The following is an 18962-nucleotide window of genomic DNA, read 5'->3' as shown; positions in this document are numbered from 1 at the left end:
GAGGAAGTGGAGGTAGACCGAGGCAGTGGAAAAGGATGGAGCCCAGTGTGCGGGCCGCGCTCCTGCCGACCTGCCCACCAGCAGGTGGTGCCCTGGTTCGAGACATCAGTGCTTCAAGGCCAGGGCTGACCACCAGGCCCCACGGAGGCCAGAACAGCATACAAGGCCGCCTCCCACAGACCCCGGCAGGAGGTCCAGGCAGGATTTCTGTCATCCTGGGGTCACTACATTCTCCCCATCGCTCTTCTAGAAAATCTACTCAAGTGAGTGAAGTGAGTACCGCCCCCCCCCCTCCCCCGCCCCAGCATTCCATGTGTCTGGGTGTGAATCTCTGTGTGATCCGGCTGAGAGGAAGCACATGCGGGGGGGGGGGGGGGGGGAGAGCCCTGTGAAGTGTGCAGCACCGGGGGGGGGGGGGGGGGGGGAGGGGAGTTCAGCTCAATGGGTGGCTTAGTGGCCGGCCCTTCCCTCACCTGAGTCTCAATACTTCTCCCTAAAACTGGGCCTCACAGTCCCTACCTAGAATCCTTCTGAGGTCCGTGCTAGGGTTGGAGGATGATTAATGGGTGTGTTCGTCCCTTGGGTATTTTTTCAGGCCAGAACACGAAACGCTCATAAATAAGAAATTCACGGGTAATATTACTAACAGTGGCTTAATTTCTAGACAGGCGATGTGTAACGGTTAAGAACATGAACGCTGGAGAACGTCATTTGCATTCAAGTCCTGCCCTTTCCATGTACTAGCTCTGTGTCCTTGGGGAAATCACATTACCTCTTTGTGCCTCAGTTTCCACATCTGTAAAATAGGGATAAAAAGAATGCCTAACTCGCAGGGACAACGTGAGCAATAAATGAGGTCATACATGTCTAATGCCTGGAACAGTGCATGGAAACATAGCACTTACAAGTATTGGTTACTATGACTAGTAGCAGTATGAGAAATATAATTTAATGTGTAACTTTAGTAGCGATAATTCGTATCAGTAACGATTATTTAGAGTAAGGAAATAATGTATGATATCAGTAGTAATAATTTAATGCACTCTGAAAACCTTGGTTTAATTTGTGATCCTGATAAGCTACCCCCAGAGACGTTACAAATATTTAGTATGCTCATTTGTGATGTTCTTATTATCCTGAAACTTGTATATTTTTTCCCAGTGTGCAAGTCTCCCCAACTGAAAAACATCAACATTTTCAAAGACTTCTATGGGAACCCCTCCCCCCAGTGATAATGTTCCCCACTATGAAGTCCTCACTGTGCATGACGAATCACCACACTTACAAATCTCTTCTGTTGCCAAGACTGCAGGTGACAAATTTCTAAGTCTTTGGTAAATCTCTCCTTGGAAAAGTTCCCTCTCATCACTGTACAAATCCCCTCTTTCACAAATCCCCCATAACAAATACCTCTGTTGAGCCTTATTTATAAATATCTCATTGACATATCCCCATTGATGACCCCCATTGACAAATCTCCCCGTTTACAAATACCTGGCAGCAATCCATCACCCATTGATGGATCCCAGTGACAAATATCTCTCTTCATAATTACCCACCGTTTGCATATCCCCTACTGACCACCCAGGTGACAAATCTATTTATAAATTAGATATTCCCTATTTATGACATAATTCCCATTGACAATCTTTTTTAAAAGATTTTATTTTGGGACGCCTGGGTGGCTCAGTCAGTTAAGTGCCTTAGGCTCAGGTCATGATCCCAGGGTCCTGGGATCAAGTCCCACATCAGGCTCCTTGCTCAGCGGGGAGTCTGCTTCTCCCTCTGCCCCTCCCCTTCCGCTCCTGCCCACGCTCTCTCTTTCTCTCTCTCTCAAAAATATTTTATTTATTTTATTATAAAATATTTTATAAATATAAAAAATTAATAATTTTTATAAATATAAAAATTAATAATTTTTATAAATTTTAAATAATTTAAAAATAATTTTTAGAAATATAAAAATTTTTATAAATATAAAAAATAAAAAATTTATATTTTATAAATATTAAAAAAAGATTTTATTTATTTATTTTTGACAGAGAGAGCACAAGCAGGGGGAGCAGCAGAGGGAGAGGGAAAAGCAGGCTCTCTACGGAGCAAGGAGCCTGAAAGGGGGCTTGATTCCAAGACCCTGGGATCATGACCTGAGCCGAACGCAGACACTTAACCGAATGAGCCACCCAGGTGCCCCTAAATAAAATCTTTTTTTAAAAAAGTAATTAGCCTCTACACCCAACCTGGAGCTTGAACTTACAAACCCGAGATCAAATGATGCATGTTTCATCTATTGAGCCAGCCAGCCACCATCCCCCACTGACAATCTTTATTGACAAATCACCCTATTCCTGTATCTCTACCCACTGACATATCTCCTCATTCAGACATGCCCATCAAAATGCTCCCATTGATAACCCCCCTCGTCAAATCTTCCCATTCAGAAATACCCACCACTGATATCCATCTCATTGATAAGTCCGTTTGAAAATCTTTCCATTCATTGAACCCCAGCCTTCCATATAGTCCCCTATTGATCGACCCCCATTGACATTTCCCCATCCTTAGATATCTCCAGTTGGAAAAACCTCCTTGCTAGAACAGCTCCCAATGTATTACCATATTACCATATATGTTGAAACATCTCTCCCCACCCCATCAATGACAGATGAAGAAGTAGATTTCTTTCTCTTTTTCTTTTGATTTTTAAAAAATTTTTTAAGTAATCTCTACACCCAACCTGGGGCTTGAACTCACAACCCCGAGATCAGGAGCCGCACAACACTCCACTGACTGCATGACTGAGCCAGCCAGGTGCCCCAGATGAAGAGGCAGATTTCTCTAATAAGACCAGTCCTTTCTTTTTCTCCATAGTGGCTGACACCTCTGTCTCACTATCCAGCCCTGGACACCTCCTATACAATAGTAGTGAAAATCTGAGGACCAACTCTTATCACACTGTAGAGCTCCCACCAAAGGAAACAATTAGGCACAAGTTGTCTTTCAGTGTGGGAGTGAAGGTGGAGCTTTTTTAAATAAAGAATATAGGTTGAAAGTGTGTATAAGAAGCTGTTAGAAAAAAAAAAAGAAGCCATTAGAACCTCAGATACACTGCCCAACTCCTAATCCCCAGTCCCGTAGAAGGCTGGAGGTATGCGCTCTTGAAAGAATAAAATGGAGGGTTCACGTGAGCAGGAATGCTGATACCGCACCTCCCTCTTGTTGACTATTTATCTACCACTGAGCTTGGGCCTCTTGCTGAAACTTTGTGGAGAGCTACAGCTCTGATGGATGGAGGTGGGGTCATTGGCCAGAGGCCCAGACTCAGTGTCCTTTCCCCTCACAATGGGGGCCTCCCCCTGACCCCAGGCCCCTGGAAAGCAGTAGTGTTAGATGCTCCCTGAATCCTCTCCTGATTAGGGGTGAGCTGGGCCAGAGAAAGGCCATTTTTCAACTCTCCCCACTACCCATGTCTCTCAGGCCCTCGCCATGAGCCCCACCTTTCTGCTGGTCCTTGCTTTGCTCCTGGCTCTGTCCGTGACCACCCTTGAGCAAGCCTTTGGATGTTACCATCCACAAACCCACGCTATTTGTAGTAACTCAGACATGCATAAGTCTGGGCAGACCTCGGAGAGGCTTCCGACACAGGGGCTCACAGTGAGGTTCCAGAAGGATAGGTAAAGCCCCCTGAGGTGGTAGAAATTGGAGGGGAGGTGCTCTGCAAACTTTTTTCAGGAGTCTTAGGGATGGGGGAAATCTTGATGTGATACTAAGACCTCAGTCCCTCATCCCATAAATGCTCTTCAGCCTCTGTGTACCTCTCCCTTTCCTTGTTTCACAGACACTCAAGATTCCTAAAGGGATCTTGAACCTCTGGTTCACAGGAGTACCCAAATATAAAGAGCAATGTGGTTCTATCTATCTATATGCCCACCAAGAACAGCTGTGGGGACATCCATGAGGAGAGTCTCTACCCTGCACGGACTCCTCATCCTCAGGCTTCTCCCCTCACCAGGGTATTTTCTTACAAGTGCCCCACCCCCCAGGATACTGTGCCCCCAGTTTAGGCCAATCACACCAAATTCTGTCCCCAAACCATAGTGTTCTGAATCTTTGGGATTGAGCACTTGCAGATCACGGTCCTAGCCAAGGGACATCTGGTCACACTTTACTGATCTCCAGGAGTCAGGCATGGCATCTGTCCTCTCTAGGCTTTTTGAGAGATGGGAACTTGCACTTCAGGAAATGAGTGGTGTATCCTTGGAAGGGGCTCTGAGAGGAGCCTATCAGGGAGGCTTCCTGAATATCTATAGGAAAAGGTGCCCCGGGCGTTGAGTGTGCCTCTCAGGTATGTGTGGTCACAGTGCCACTCTTCCCTCTTCTTTCTGCGCCCTGCTCCTTCCTCCCCAACCCCCGCTCCTTCGCCCTGTTCCCCATCCCCTGCCCCTGCTCTTCCTCCATGTTCCCCATCCCTCTCCCTGCTCCTGCTCCCTCTCCTTGCTCCCTTCTTTCCACCCTGCTCCTTGCTTCTCCCTGTTTCCTCACCATGAGCTATGCCCTTTCAATCTTCCCTGGCCCCTCTGCCCATCCTTAGTGCCCGCCACCCTACTCTCCTTGGAGCAAAAGCTATGAGAAGCATATGGAGTGGTGTTCTGCCCAACCACTTCTAAGTGCCTTCCTGCCACCCCCCACAAAACCACATACCTAAATCCCAACCTCGCACAGTGTCCATGGAGGGACACCTGCTTATCTGAATCTGAGCATGGGCGAGAACAGGAAGCCATGAGGGGCGCCTGGGTGGCTCAGTCGGTTAAGCATCTGCCTTCAGCTCAGATCACGATCCCAGGACCCTGGGATCGAGCCCCGCGTTGGGCTCCCTGCTCAACTGGGAGCCTGCTTCTCCCTCTCCCTCTGCCCCTCCCCCCTGCTCGTGCTCTCTCTCTCTCTCTCTCCCTCTCTCTCTCTCCCTCTCTCAAATAAATAAATAAAATCTTAAAAAAAAAAAAGAACACGAAGCCATGAACTTGGCTGCCTTCCCTGGTCACTCAATATCTGCTCTTGAATCCTCATATACAACAGCCTCCTGCCTTGGACCGGGACTTCTACTCAGCCACAGTGAGTCGGGGACTCTCCACCTTTCTCAGTCTCCTCAAGCCCACCAACTTCCCACAACTGGCCCCTCAAGCCTCCCAAAGACCATCAACTTCTTTTTTTTTTTAAAGACTTTATTTATTTATTAGAGAGAGAGCACGTGAGAGTGGGGAGGGTCAGAGGGAGAAGCAGACTCCCTGCTGAGCAGGGAGCCCAATGTGGGACTCGATCCCGGGACTCCAGGATCATGACCTGAGCCGAAGGCAGTCGCTTAACCAACTGAGCCACCCAGGCGCCCAGACCATCAACTTCTAACTGTGCTGGGGATCTATCTGGTCATGTTGTGTTCCTTGATCTGGATGCAAGCAACAGGAATATGTTCACTTTGTGCAAATGTAGGGAGCTGCACACTTGTGATATGTCCTCTTTCCTGGACTTGTTATATCTCCATGAAATTGGTCCCTCAAAAGAAGACTCCCCACCCTGTTGACACATCTCCTATGCTCCTTCCTTCACTTCCTTATTTACTCCCACCCTCTCTTTTTTCACACAATCCCCACATCCCTAACTCTGTTGATTCTCACTCCCAAGCACCCTCTCTTTCCCCACGGCACAGGGACCATGAATTCTGGAGAAGGGACTGGATCCTGAGAGGCCTTGGAGTCAGACTCCACCTGCTCCATTGTGAACCCTCTATAAATATTTGCTGAGCCATAAATCGCCTAGAGTGTAGGAAGCAAGGGAGGGGAAGTCCCTAGTCCTGCAGCAGCCCCCACCCCTAGGTCTGCACGATCAGGTTGATGTAAGCAGATCACCATGTTATAGGGAAGTTGGGGTGAAAAGAAGTCAGATTGTGCTTAACAGAGTCCTCCCATGTGACCCATCCCTGACTGGTGACTATTTAGACATGCTGAGCCAAGCAGCCTTGAGGATTCCTGGTGGCCTGCAGCCTGGATGGGAATAGATAGGGTAGCAGAGCCAGAGAGTCTCCATATGTGCCTCCCACCACATGATGCAGGCTGGGCAACCTTCCCACCAGAGCTTCAAAGTACAGGGTGGGGGAAGACCGCTTCCACAAATCCAGGCCTAGCTTATGGTCCTCCATGCTGCACAGTGGGGTGGGGGGACAAAAGAGGAAATGTGAGTGGCAAGCTGACCTGTAGGAAGTCTAATGCCTCTGCCATCTAGCTGCCACCATTGCTTCCCATTAGCTCTGTCTTCTTTCCGGCCTCTTCGGTCCTGTTCTTTCTGCCTCTCTACAGCTACAGAACAGCCAGGAGGTGTGACTGCCCTACTAGATATCAGTAGTTAATGAGAAAATATAGTTATTAAGCTAGTACTGCATCAGTACAGGTATAAAGAAAGTGACCGATGGACTGGAACAGAGTCCAGAACTTGCCCCCATAAGTACATGAGATTTTAGTACATGACAGAGGTGGCATACTGACCACATTGGTGGGGAGAAAAGGAAAAATATGAAACTGGGTCTCCCCCTACTTCCCACTGTAGATGAAAATCAATTCCAAAGAACACATGTAATAGACATTTGTGAGAGTGCTACTTGTTGGTTATGTTAAGCACAGTGTTACATAAGTGAATGGATGTGACAGCCATTCTGTAATGCATGTAGAGAAGTGTTCAAGAATGTAATGTAATGTAATTACATACATTATGTTCACAAGTCATAATGTGCTTACATTACTCAACATGTAATAAAGATGTCTGTAAGAGTGCTAAAAAAAGAGAAAAAATCCATTTCAGATGAAGAATTTAAATGTCAAAAACAAAGCTTGCCACTTTTACCATCCACTAAATTTCCATATGTACATGGATCTATATCTGGACTTTTAATTTTTCTTTCTATAGTCTGTCAGACTGCCTATTCATGTGTCAGCATCATACTGTTTAAATTAGAAAACCTTCATAAAATGTTCGCTGGCAGAGGCTTAGGACTAATCCCACCCCCCATTATAGCTTTTCTTTTTTTTATGGATATTCTTCCACGTTTGCATTTTCATGTGAAGTTCACTATCAACTTTTATCAGTTGCAGATAAAAGCTTATAGGTATATTTTTGGGGATCACATTGCATTTACAAATGAAGACTTGAGAAGGGAAACTGACACCCTTATGATACTAATTCATCCTACTCAAGAACAAGGAATGTCTTTGTTTTTGTGTAAGTCTACCTTTGTGTCTTTCAAGAGTGTTTTAAACTTTTCCTCACATAAGTTTGCATTACCCCTTGTTGACTTTCTCCTGACGGATCTTATCCTTTTTTGTTATCATAAATGGGGTTTTCTCTTCTATTATATGTTATATCTGGTTCTTTGAATGTATGAAAACTAATTTCTATATGTTGGTTTTATATTCTGCTAGATTACTGAATACTTTACTGTTTGAATTAGCTTTGTTATTGGTTGTCTTGGGAATTTCCAGGTATACTATGGATATTGTCTTAAATAGAGATATTTTTGGGGCGCCTGGGTGGCTCAGTCGGTTAAGTCATGATCCTGGGGTGCCTGGGTGGCTCAGTTGGTTAAGCGACTGCCTTCAGCTCAGGTCATGATCCTGGAGTCCCGGGATCGAGTCCCACATCGGGCTCCCTGCTCGGCGGGGAGTCTGCTTCTCCCTCTGACCCTCTTCCCTTTCGTGCTCTCTATCTCTCATTCTCTCTCTCTCTCAAATAAATAAATAAAATCTTTAAAAAAAAAAAGTCATGATCCTGGAGTCCCAGGATCAAGTCCCACATTGGGCTCCCTGCTTGGGGGAGTCTGCTTCTCCCTCTGACCCTCCCCCTTCTCGTGCTCTCTTTCTCTCTCAAATAAATAAATAAAATCTTTTAAAAAAATAGAGATATTTTTGTGTCTTCTTTACCCAATCTTACATCTATAATTTTTTTTCCTTGTCTAACTGCATTGGCCTAATACCTCCAAGTACAATGTTGGAAAGGAGTGGAGACAGAGGGTATTGCCTTGTTTCTGATCTTAGTGGAAATACCTTCCATGGTGTTCCATTAAGTTGATGATAACTTTAGGATTGAGGTATACAAATTTTATCATGTTAAGAAGTTATCAGTTGACTTCTATTTTTGAATGATCATATCAGAATTCTGCCAAAGTCTTTTATAATATCTATGGAAATGATCATATGATTTTCTCCTTAGATCTATTATTATGTTGTATTATATTAACATATTACCTATAAAGAACCATCCTTATTCCCAGAAGGAAACTCACTTACTTGGTCATGCTACATCATTTTCTTAATGTAGTTCTGAATTCATTTGCTAAAATTTCATTTAGGATTATTGCATTGCTATTCATGAGTGAAAATAGTCCATGCTTTTTTGAGTGCAATCAATGTTATAATTGCTTTAGAAAAACCATGTGGAAATTTCTTTTCATTTTCTGTTCTCTGGAATAATTTATTTGGCATTGGGATTAACTACTCTGTAAGTTTGGAGAATTCTCCTGTGAAACCATCTGGGCCCGGTGCTTTTTTATGAGGTAGTTTCTTACTCACTTTCTCTTTTGTTTTATGGAAACAGGTCTGTTAAGCTCTAATGGGGTCAATTTGGTAAACTGTGTTTCTCTAGGAAATTATCCATTTTATCTAGGTTTTAAATTTTATCCGTGTATGCCTTTTTATGTTTTCACTTCTGGAATCATGTTAATGTCTTACATGAAAAAATATATAATTAAGCCATAGATAGGGAAAAGACTAAAATTTAATACAAAGATAAACTAATTATATTTGAAATAAAATGAATAATGTAATCATGTTGAACGAAAAATAAAATAAACCAAGAAACTTTTGAATACAGTACTTTGACCAAATATCCTCATCTAAAGACCTAAAAAGGGCAAACAAATCTCTAGCTCTACCTTGCTAAGTTTGTTTTTCATAGTAGTGTGGAGGTTGAAATTCTAAAAATACATTCTATGTATTGTAGGACTGAGCAAATGAGTAAACACACTGATGATACTGGAGGCTAGGGTTCTCACTGTTATAGAAGAAAAATAGAAGTATAGAATGGGGGAAAGCTAGACAGAACCCTGTGATGTGTTGGATTAGAATTAGAGGTATCAGTGTGAACACATGAAATTCCATATATATAAATTTCTTAGCTTTATATAACGAGAGGGCCTGGAGGTAAAGATATTCTAGTATCAATGAGTACATCTAGCTCCCATACCCTGGCTTTGAAATACTATTATCTTAGGGCTGGGGCTGGGAAAGAGGAAGATATGTCTGGAAGCCATGTCAGGGGAAATGCCAGAGTAAGGGCCTTTAAAAATCTTCTCTTCCATAAAAGCAATGAGAATACTGGCAAAAATTGTCAAAATTAACTTTTTTCAGAACTCTAGACATTGACCAAAGGCTTATAACAATTCAGGAAGCGTCTATTCAAGAAAAATGGCTGAATCTCAGTAAGAACAGTATGCTTTGTGGCATTTGAACTTTCCCTGTTTCCATCCCCTTCTCCCTACCTCCACAACAGCCTTGAAAATCAACAGCCTTGTAATCCTGATGAAAACCAGCAGCCTAGCAGCCAGAAGGGGAAGTAGAACAGGGTTGGAGTTTCCTCCAAAGTCCCATTCCTGGAGAGCTATCTTTATTTGACCGGTCTGGCACTTTCCTAGAAAACTCCATTCACAGGCCTTGTCTATTTGATTTGACTCAGAGTTCACCTAGTGTGAACAGCTTTCCCTGGGGTTTTTTTTTTCAAAAACAATCAGTAGCAATTGTTTAACATAGCAAGTGCTTGAGGCAGTGATTATAGTTAGGACAAACATTACAAGTTGAACGAAAAACCTAACAGGAAAAGTTGGGTAAGGATATCTTCATAGGAGGCTTTGAAAAGCACTGACAAATTCCTAGGAATCTAGAAAACCACAAATATGCATAAGGCTGTGTGCATGCTCAGGATCTCTGGCTGACCTCGAGGCTCTGCAAAACCAGGAAGTAAAGGCTATGTCAAAGTTGTAAACAGCCTGCCAGAGCACTGAAGGCATGCTCCAACAGGTGGACAGGGCCCATCAGCAAAAGCTTGGAGACTTAATGGTTCTAGGTGTTTAAAGAAATATTTGCCATTCATTACCTGACCACAAATCTAATGAAGCAGAGACTCAGTGGCCATATAGGACAAAGAATACAATCTTTACAGAATTAGTTTAGGAATGTCACTAAAAAAACAAAGAGCAAGAAAAATAAGCCCAGAATGGGGGAGAGAATCTGATTTCCAGAACTGCCATGTAATATTATCTACAATGTTAAGTTTTCAACAAAAAATTATGAGACATGAAAAGAAATATTAAAGTATGACCCAAACAGAAAAATGAAGTAGCCAATAGACTTGTCCCTGAGGAAGCCCAGATACTGGGATTAACAGACAGACTATAAGTCAGCTATTGAAAATATTTTCAAAAAACTAAAAGAAATCATGTCTAAAGAACTAACCAAAAGTATGAGAATGGTATTCTAACAAATAAAGACTTTCAATAAAGAGATAGAAATGATAAAATAATAGAATTCCAGAATTGTAAACACAATAACTGAAATTAAAAATTCACTAGAGGGACTCAACAGTAGATTTGAGCTACCAGAGGAAAGAATCAATGAATTTGAAGGTAGGTCAACCAAAATAACCCATTGTGAGGAACTGAAAGAAAAAAAAATAAACAAATGAACAGAGTTTCAGAGGCCTGTGAAACACCATCAAACATATCAACACACACATAATGGGAGTCCCAAAAGGACAGAGTAGAGAGAAAGGTGCAATAAAGAATATTGAAAGGAATAATGGCTGAAAATCTCCCAAATTTGATGGAAAATATTAATCTATACATCCAAGAAACTCACTGAACTTCAAATAGGATAAACTTATAGAGAGCTACATCTAGACACATCATAAACAAACTTATGAAAGTCAAAGACAAAGAGAGAATCTTGAAAGTAGTAAGAGGAAAGTGACTCATCACATACAAGTGATCCTCAGTAAGATTAATAACTGATTTCTCATCAGAAACCTTGGAGGCCAGAAGGCAATGGGACAACATATTCAAAGCCCTGAAAGAAAAAGACCATCATATAAGAACTCCATATCTAGGGTGCCTGGGTGGCACAGTTGGTTAAGCATCTGACTCTTGGTTTTGGCTCAATGATCTCAGGGTTGTGAGATCAAGCCCTGTGTTGGTCTCCGTGATCAGCGGGGAGTCTGCTTGAGATTCTCTCTCCCTCTCCCTCTGCCCCTCGCCCCGTGTTCATATTCTCTCTCTCTAACATAAATAAATAAATCTTTAAAAAATATTGAACAGGGGCACCTGGGTGGCTCAGTCATTAAGCGTCTGCCTTCGGCTCAGGTCATGATCCTGGGGTCCTGGGATCGAGCCCCACATCGGGCTCCCTGCTCAGCAGGAAGCCTGCTTCTCTCTCTCCCACTCCCCCTGCTTGTGTTCCCTCTCTCGCTGTGTCTCTCTCTGTCAAAATAAAATAAATAAAATCTTAAAAAAAATAAAAATAAAAAAATAAAAAATATTGAACAGCTAAATAAAATATTGAGCATAAAAGGCAGATATAGACAGAATGGATGAAAAATGTCACTTGATTATATGCTGTCTACAAGAGACACACTTTAGATTCAAAGACATGAATAAGGTGAAAGTAAATGGATGGAAAAAGATTTGCCACGCAAATAGTAACCAAAAGAGACGTAGCCATACAACATCAGATAAAATAGACTTTAAAACAGAAATTGCTACTGGAGGTAAAGTAGGACATTCTAAATTGATAAAAAGTTTAATCTATCAAGGAGACATAACAATGATAAAAACATATGTACCTAAGAACAGAGCCCCAAAATAAATGAAACAAAAAGACAGAACCGAAGGGAGAAGTAAACAATTCAACAATAATAGCTGGAGACTTCAATGCCTAACAACTGAGCCACCCAGGCGCCCCTAGTTGGAGACTTCAATGCCTCACTTTAAATGATGGAGAAAACAGCTAGACAGAGGATCAACAAAGAAAGAGAAGACCTGAATAACACTATAAACTAACTAAACCTAACTGACATCTATAGAACAGTCCACCCTACAACAGCAGAATACACATTCTTCTCAAGTGCACAAAGCCAGAAAACAAGTCCCAATAAATGTAAAAGTACTGAAATCATACAAAGTATGTTCTCTGACCACAGCTGAATGAAATTAGAAAGTATAAACAGAAAAAAAAAACGGGGAGTTCCACAAATACGTGGAAAGTAAATATGTTCATAAATAACCAATGGGTCAAAGAAGAAACCACTAGGGAAATTAGAAGATACTTTGAGATGAATGATTAAAAAAACACAACATATGAAAATATAAGGTATGCAGCTGAAGTGATGCTTATAGGGAATTTCATAGTTATAAATGTGTATTTTTAAAAAGAAGAGAGATATCAAATCAATAACCTGTTCTTCCATCTTCAGAAATTAGAAAAAGAAGAGCAAATTAAGCCCAGAGCAAGCAGAAGGAAAGAAGGAATAAAGATTAATACCTATTCTTGTCAAGCTATTCCAAAAAATAGAAGAAGGGAAGCTTCCAAATTCATCCTATGAGACTGGCATTATCCTGATACCAAAACCAGATAAAGACACAACAAAAAAGAAAACTACAGGCCAGTATCTCTGATGAACATAGATGCATTAATTCTCCACAAAATATTAGCAGACCGAATTTAACAATACATTAACAAAATCATGTGCCTCAATCAAGTGGGATTGATTCCAGGGATGCAAGGTGGTTCAGTATTCCCAAATCGATCAATGTGATACATCACATTAACAAGAGAAAGGATAAAAACCATATGATCATCTCAATAGATGCAGAAAGAGTATCTGACAAACTACAACACTCATTCATGATAAAAACTCTCAGCAAAGTAGGTTTAGAGGGAACATACCTCAACATAACTAAGGCCATATATGAAAAGCCCACAGCTAACAACATACTCAGTTTTTCCCCTAAGATCAGGAACAAGACAGGGATGTCCACTCTCACCACTTTTATTCAACATACTGGAAGTCCTAGCCACAGTAATCAGACAAGAAAAAGAAATAAAAGGCATCCGAATTAGTAGGGAAGAAGTACAACTTTCACTGTTTGCAGATGAAATGATACTATATATAAAAAGCCCTAAAGACTCCACCAAAAAAACTACTAGAACTGATAGCTGAATTCAGAAAAGTCACAGGATACAAAATTAATATATAGAAATCTGTTGCATTTTTATACACTAAAAATGAAGTAGCAGAAAGAGAAACTAAGAAACTAATTAAGAGAAATAAACAATCACATTTACAATTGCACCAAAAATAATAAAATACCTAGGAATAAACTTAACCAAGGAAGTGGAAGACCTATACTCTGAAAACTATAAAACACTAATGAAAGAAATTGAAAATGACACAAACAAATGGAAAGGTATTTCATGCTCATGGATTGGGAGAACCATTATTGTTAAAATGTCCATACAACCCTAAGCAATCTACAGATTTAATGTAATCTCTATCAAAATACCAAAAGCATTTTTCACAGAACTAGAACAGGTAATCCTAACATTTCTATGGAACCACAAAAGACCCCAAATAGCCAAAGCAATTTTGAAAAAGAACAAAACTGATAGTATCACAATCCCAGATTTGAAGATATATTACAAAGCTGTAGTAATCCAAACAGTATGGTACCGGCACAAAAATAGACATGTAGATTAATGGAAAAGAATAGAGAGTCCAGAAATAAACCCACACCTATACGGTCAATTAATCTGTGAGAAAGGAGGCAAGAATATACAATGGGAAAAGACAATCTCTTCAACAAATGGTATTGGCAAAACTGGACAGCTACATGCAAAAGAATGAAACTGGATCACTTTCTTACACCATGCACAAAAATAAACTCAAAGTGGATTAAAGACCTAAATGTGAGTCCTGAAACCATAAAATTCCTAGAAGCAAACACTGGCAATAATTTCTTTGACATCTGCCATAGAAATGTTTTTGTAGGTATGTCTCCCCAGGCAAGGGAAACAAAAGCAAAATTAAAGTATTGGGACTACACCAAAATAAAAAGCGTTTGTACATCAAAAGAAACCACCAATTAAACAAAAAGGCAACCTACTGAATGGGAGAAGATATTTTCAGATCAGTAGGGGTTAATCTGATAAGGGGTTTATATCCAAAATATACAAAGAACTCAGACAACTCAACACTAAAGAGCCCACAAATAATCCAATTAAAAATGGGCAGAGGACTTGAATAGACATTTTTCCAAAGAAAACATAACAGATGGCCAACAGACACATGAAAAGATGCTCAACATCATTAATCATCAGGGAAATGCAAATTAAAACCAGAATGAGATATCACTTTACACCTGTCAGGATGGCTAAAATCAAAAACACAAGAAATAACAAGTGTTGACAAGAATGTGAAGAAAAAGGAACACTCACACGTACTGTTGGTGGGAATGCAAATTGGTGCAGTCACTGTGGAAAATAGTATGGAGGCTCTTCAAAAATTAAAAATAGAATTATCATGTGATCCAGTAACTCCACTACTGGGTATTTACCCAAAGAAAACAAAAACACTAATTCAAAAAGATATATGCACCCCTATGCTTACTGCAGCATTATTTACAATAGCCAAGATATGGAAGCAACCCAAGTGTCTATCGATAGATGAATGGATAAAGAAGATGTGGTATATATTTACAATGGAATATTACTCAGCCATAGAAAAGAATGGAATCTTGCCATTTGCAAAGACATGGACAGAGCTAGAGAGGTTAATGCTAAGTGAAATAAGTCAGAGAAAGACAAATACCATATGATTTCACTCGTATGTGGGATTTAAAAAACAAAACAGATGAACATAGGGGAAAAGACGAAATCAGAGAGGGAGACAAACCATAAGAGACTCTTAACTCTAGGAAACAAACTGAGGGTTGCTGGAGGGGAGGGGGGTGGGGGGATGGGGGAACTGGGTGATGGGCATTAAGGAGGGCACTTGATGGGATGAGCACTGGGTGTTGTATGCAACTGATGAATCACTAAACTCTACCCCTGAAACTAGTAATACACTATATGTTCATTAATCGATTTTAAATTAAAATAAGAAACAAAAAGAATAAAAGAGACAAACCCCTAGACTCTTAAATACAGAGAACAAACTGGTGGTTGCCAGAGGGGAGATGGGTGGGGGGGTGGACGAAATAGATAAAGGGGATGAAGAGTACACTTATCTTGGATGAGCATTGAGAGAGGTACAGAATTGCTGAATCATTATACTGCACATCTGAAACTAACATCTAACACTGCATGTTAATTATACTTCAATAAAAAATAAGTAATAAAGATTAGAGTGGAAATAAATGAAATAGAGAACTGAAAAACAATAGAGAAAATCAACAAAACCACAAGTTGGTTCTTTGAAAAGATCAACAAAATTGATAAACCTTTAGATTAAGAAAGAAAAGAGAGAAAACTAATTATTAAAATAAGGAATGAAAGAGGGGACCTAACTACTAACCTTACAGAAATGAAAAAAAATTTAAGAGACTACTATAACAACTGTATGTTAATAAATTAGAAAACCTAGATGAAGGGGACAAATTCCTAGAAAGACACAAACTACCAAAACTGACTCAAGAAGAACCAGAAGATCTGAATAATACTATAATAAATGAAGACATTAGATTAGTAATAATAATAATAATAAATGTCCTACAAAGAAATGCCCAGGAAGGGGGTGCCTGGGTGGCTCAGTCGGTTAAGCGTCTGCCTTCAGCTCAGCGGGGAGCCTGCTTCTCCCTCTCCCTCTGCCCTTCTGTCCTATTTATGCTATCTCTTTCTCTATCAAATAAGTAAATAAAATCTTAAAAAAAGAAAAGAAATGCTCAGGACTAGATGTTGATGTCTTTACCAGTGCATACTACAAGTATTTAAAAAGAATTAACACTAATCTTTCACAACTCTCCCCCAAAATAGAAGAGAAAGGACCACTATCCATCTCATTCTGTGAGGCTACTATTACCCTGATACCAAAACCAAAGACATCATAAGAAAACAATAGATCAATATCCTTTCTGATGATAGATACCATAATTCTCAACAAAATACTAAAAACTGAATCCTAAAAGGGATTATACACCAGACCAAGCGAGAGTTGGCCCAGTTAAGCAAATGCGGCTCAACTTGCATGGAACTCAAGTAATGTAATACAGCATATTCATAGAATAAAGGAAAAAAACCCACATGATCATATCAATAAATATAGAAAAAACATTTGACAAAGTTCAACATCCTTTCATGATAAAAACACTCAACAAATTAAGAACAGAAGGGAACTTTGTTAACACTTAGGGAGCAGTTAATATATACCAGATGCACTGTTCTAACCACTTTACATTCATTAAGTAATTTAATTCTCACACCAACTCTGTGAGGCAGGAACTATTATTACCCACATTTTGCAGGTGGATAAACTGAGGCACAGAGCATTAAGTAATATGCTAGGACTATATAGAATATAGTATATATAATATGCTAGAATATGGAAATTCTGGCTAGAGTCCATGCTCTCAACCACAATCAGCTATTCTGTCTCTCAAAGAACGTGGGATAATAATAATGATAACCAAATTGGGTTTCCTAAGAACTAATGATTTGATCTTCATCTGTAAGTAAACTTAATTCATAGCACTGTTAACTTATATCAGTGACCATAATTTGTAATGCTGGTAAGAATTTTTAATATTAATATCAATGTTTATTTAACCAAGTTGGTAACATTGGGTCAATATGGACATTTAACTGTAATTTAACTCACAAAAGTGGTGATGATCATTTATATAAGCAAACATAATATATAACATTGTTAAAAATGTATAAAATTAGTTGTAAAATTTGATGACATCAGTAATGGTGATTCAATTTCTATTTGCAACTAAAATTTGATTCATAACTGTGGTACTCATAATTTATATTAGTAATCATAACTTTAATATTAGTAATTATTCATAATATAAACTGGAGTGTTAACCATATTAATGATGATTTCTATTAGAAGCTATCAGATAATTCAAAACATAGTTACTCATAATTTATCTTAGTAATCTTAATTTGTAACATTGGCAATAATTTGTAATATTAGTTATAATATTTGATGATATTAGTAATGATAATGCAACTTCTATTAAGTATAATATAACTCAAAACAGAGACTTATAATTTATATTAGAGCATAATTTGTAATAATAGTTAATAATCTTCAATGACACTAGTAATGATTATTCAATTTGTTAGGAACTGCAATCTGATTCATAACACGGGTACTCATAATTTACACCAATAACAGTAATTTGTAGTATTAGTGAGAAGTTGTAATATTGGTGATTATATTTTATTACAATAGTAACCCACAATTCAATTGCTATTGGTAAGCAATTTAATTTATAACATCGCTACTGATGATTTTCATTGCCAGTCCTAATTTGCAACATTGGTGACATTTCTACAGGAAGAATATTTGCTAATATTAGTAACGATGACTTGATTTCTATATGTAATATAGTCTGATTCATTACATTACATCTGTTTATTTACAGTAGAAGCCGATTTTTAATACTGCTGAGAAAAGATACTATAAGAAACGGGATGAGTGACTGAAATCACACCTGTAAGCTCATCAGTAAATCCATGGTATTAATAAACCCTGTCGCGAAGCAACTTCACCCTCCACAGCACACAGCGGCTGCACTCCCTGACAGTGTTGCCATTGCTAACGCATCCACTCGCAGTAAGGTCGCAGTACACACGATGCTCTTCCCTCCTGCCCATCCTACGTCCCCCAGACTCACCATCTCTTTGTGATTGGGGTAGAAGGTCTGATCGATAAGAGGGAATTCCTCGGTCCCCAGTTTCTTGTGCAGTCGAACCATCTGGGCGAACTAGGAGAGCCAGGAGAGATGGGTCAGCATGCCCTTCACCGGGACAGAGTCTCCAAGCTGGGATTCCGAGCTTCAGGCTTTCTCAGCTCCCCCAAATCACAGCGATGTCGAGCTCCCACATGCATGCATGCACGAGACAGTCCCTCGCCAGCAGCGCCCTTCCTGTCACTTACCACCCAGGGCTTGTCACAGAAGTTGTAGACAGAATGCAAAGAGTTGACGCTGGGTATCCCAGCATACTGCAGCCCAATGACCAAACTGCGATAGTCCCCGTTCCGTGCCATGCTGAAGGCGTGCTGGCGGATCAGCACAAAGTCCGGCTTCAGAGACCTGTGGTGGCAGGGGAAGAGGTGTCAAGGATATGCCCCCAGAGCTCCCCACCACCCTTAGAACAAAAACCAGGTTTCTACGGGGGCACCTGAGTGGCTCAGTCAGTTAAGCGTCTGCCTTCCTGGGATCGAGCCCCACGTCGGGCTCCCTGCTTAGTGGGGAGCCTGCTTCTCACTCTCCCTCTGCCTGCCTCTCTCTCTCTCTGTCAAATAAATAAATAAAATCTTAATAAAAAAAAAAACAGGTTTCTAAATCTCCGCAGCTCCTAGAAATTGCGAAGTGGTTGCTCAGCTCAGCACACACACACAAGCTGTTTCCTCCCACACCAGCATCCTTTCCACACTTTCCCCATCTGGTGATCCCAGGGTCCTGGGATCGAGCCCTGCATTGAGCCCCATCGGGCTCCCTGCTCAGCGGGAAGCCTGCTTCTCCCTCTCCCACTGCCACTCCCCCTGCTTGTGCTCTCTCTCTCTCTCTCAAATAAATAAATAAATAAAACCTTTAAAAAAATGTCTGTCACAATATTGGCCTTCCTCATCCAAACCGTAGACCC

The 18962-nt window shown here is 40.5% G+C and overlaps 1 protein-coding gene across 2 annotated transcripts in view; it reads right to left on the bottom strand.

The window, feature by feature from the left end:
* Nucleotides 1-18962, bottom strand: part of SYN1 (synapsin I) — a 48376-nt gene that overhangs the window by 15909 nt on the left and 13505 nt on the right. For both annotated transcript variants that reach the window (XM_027607353.2, XM_027607354.2), the window contains exons 4-5: nucleotides 18253-18409; nucleotides 17990-18079 (exon numbers count right to left, since the gene is read on the bottom strand). In XM_027607353.2, the coding sequence (XP_027463154.1) occupies nucleotides 17990-18079; nucleotides 18253-18409 (247 nt within the window). The remainder of the gene's footprint in view (nucleotides 1-17989; nucleotides 18080-18252; nucleotides 18410-18962) is intronic.

This window comes from Zalophus californianus, chromosome X (assembly GCF_009762305.2).
Source record: "Zalophus californianus isolate mZalCal1 chromosome X, mZalCal1.pri.v2, whole genome shotgun sequence".
Taxonomy (NCBI): Eukaryota; Metazoa; Chordata; class Mammalia; order Carnivora; family Otariidae; genus Zalophus; species Zalophus californianus.
Note: the sequence above shows the minus strand (reverse complement) of the source record. Positions and strands in the feature narration are given on the sequence as shown.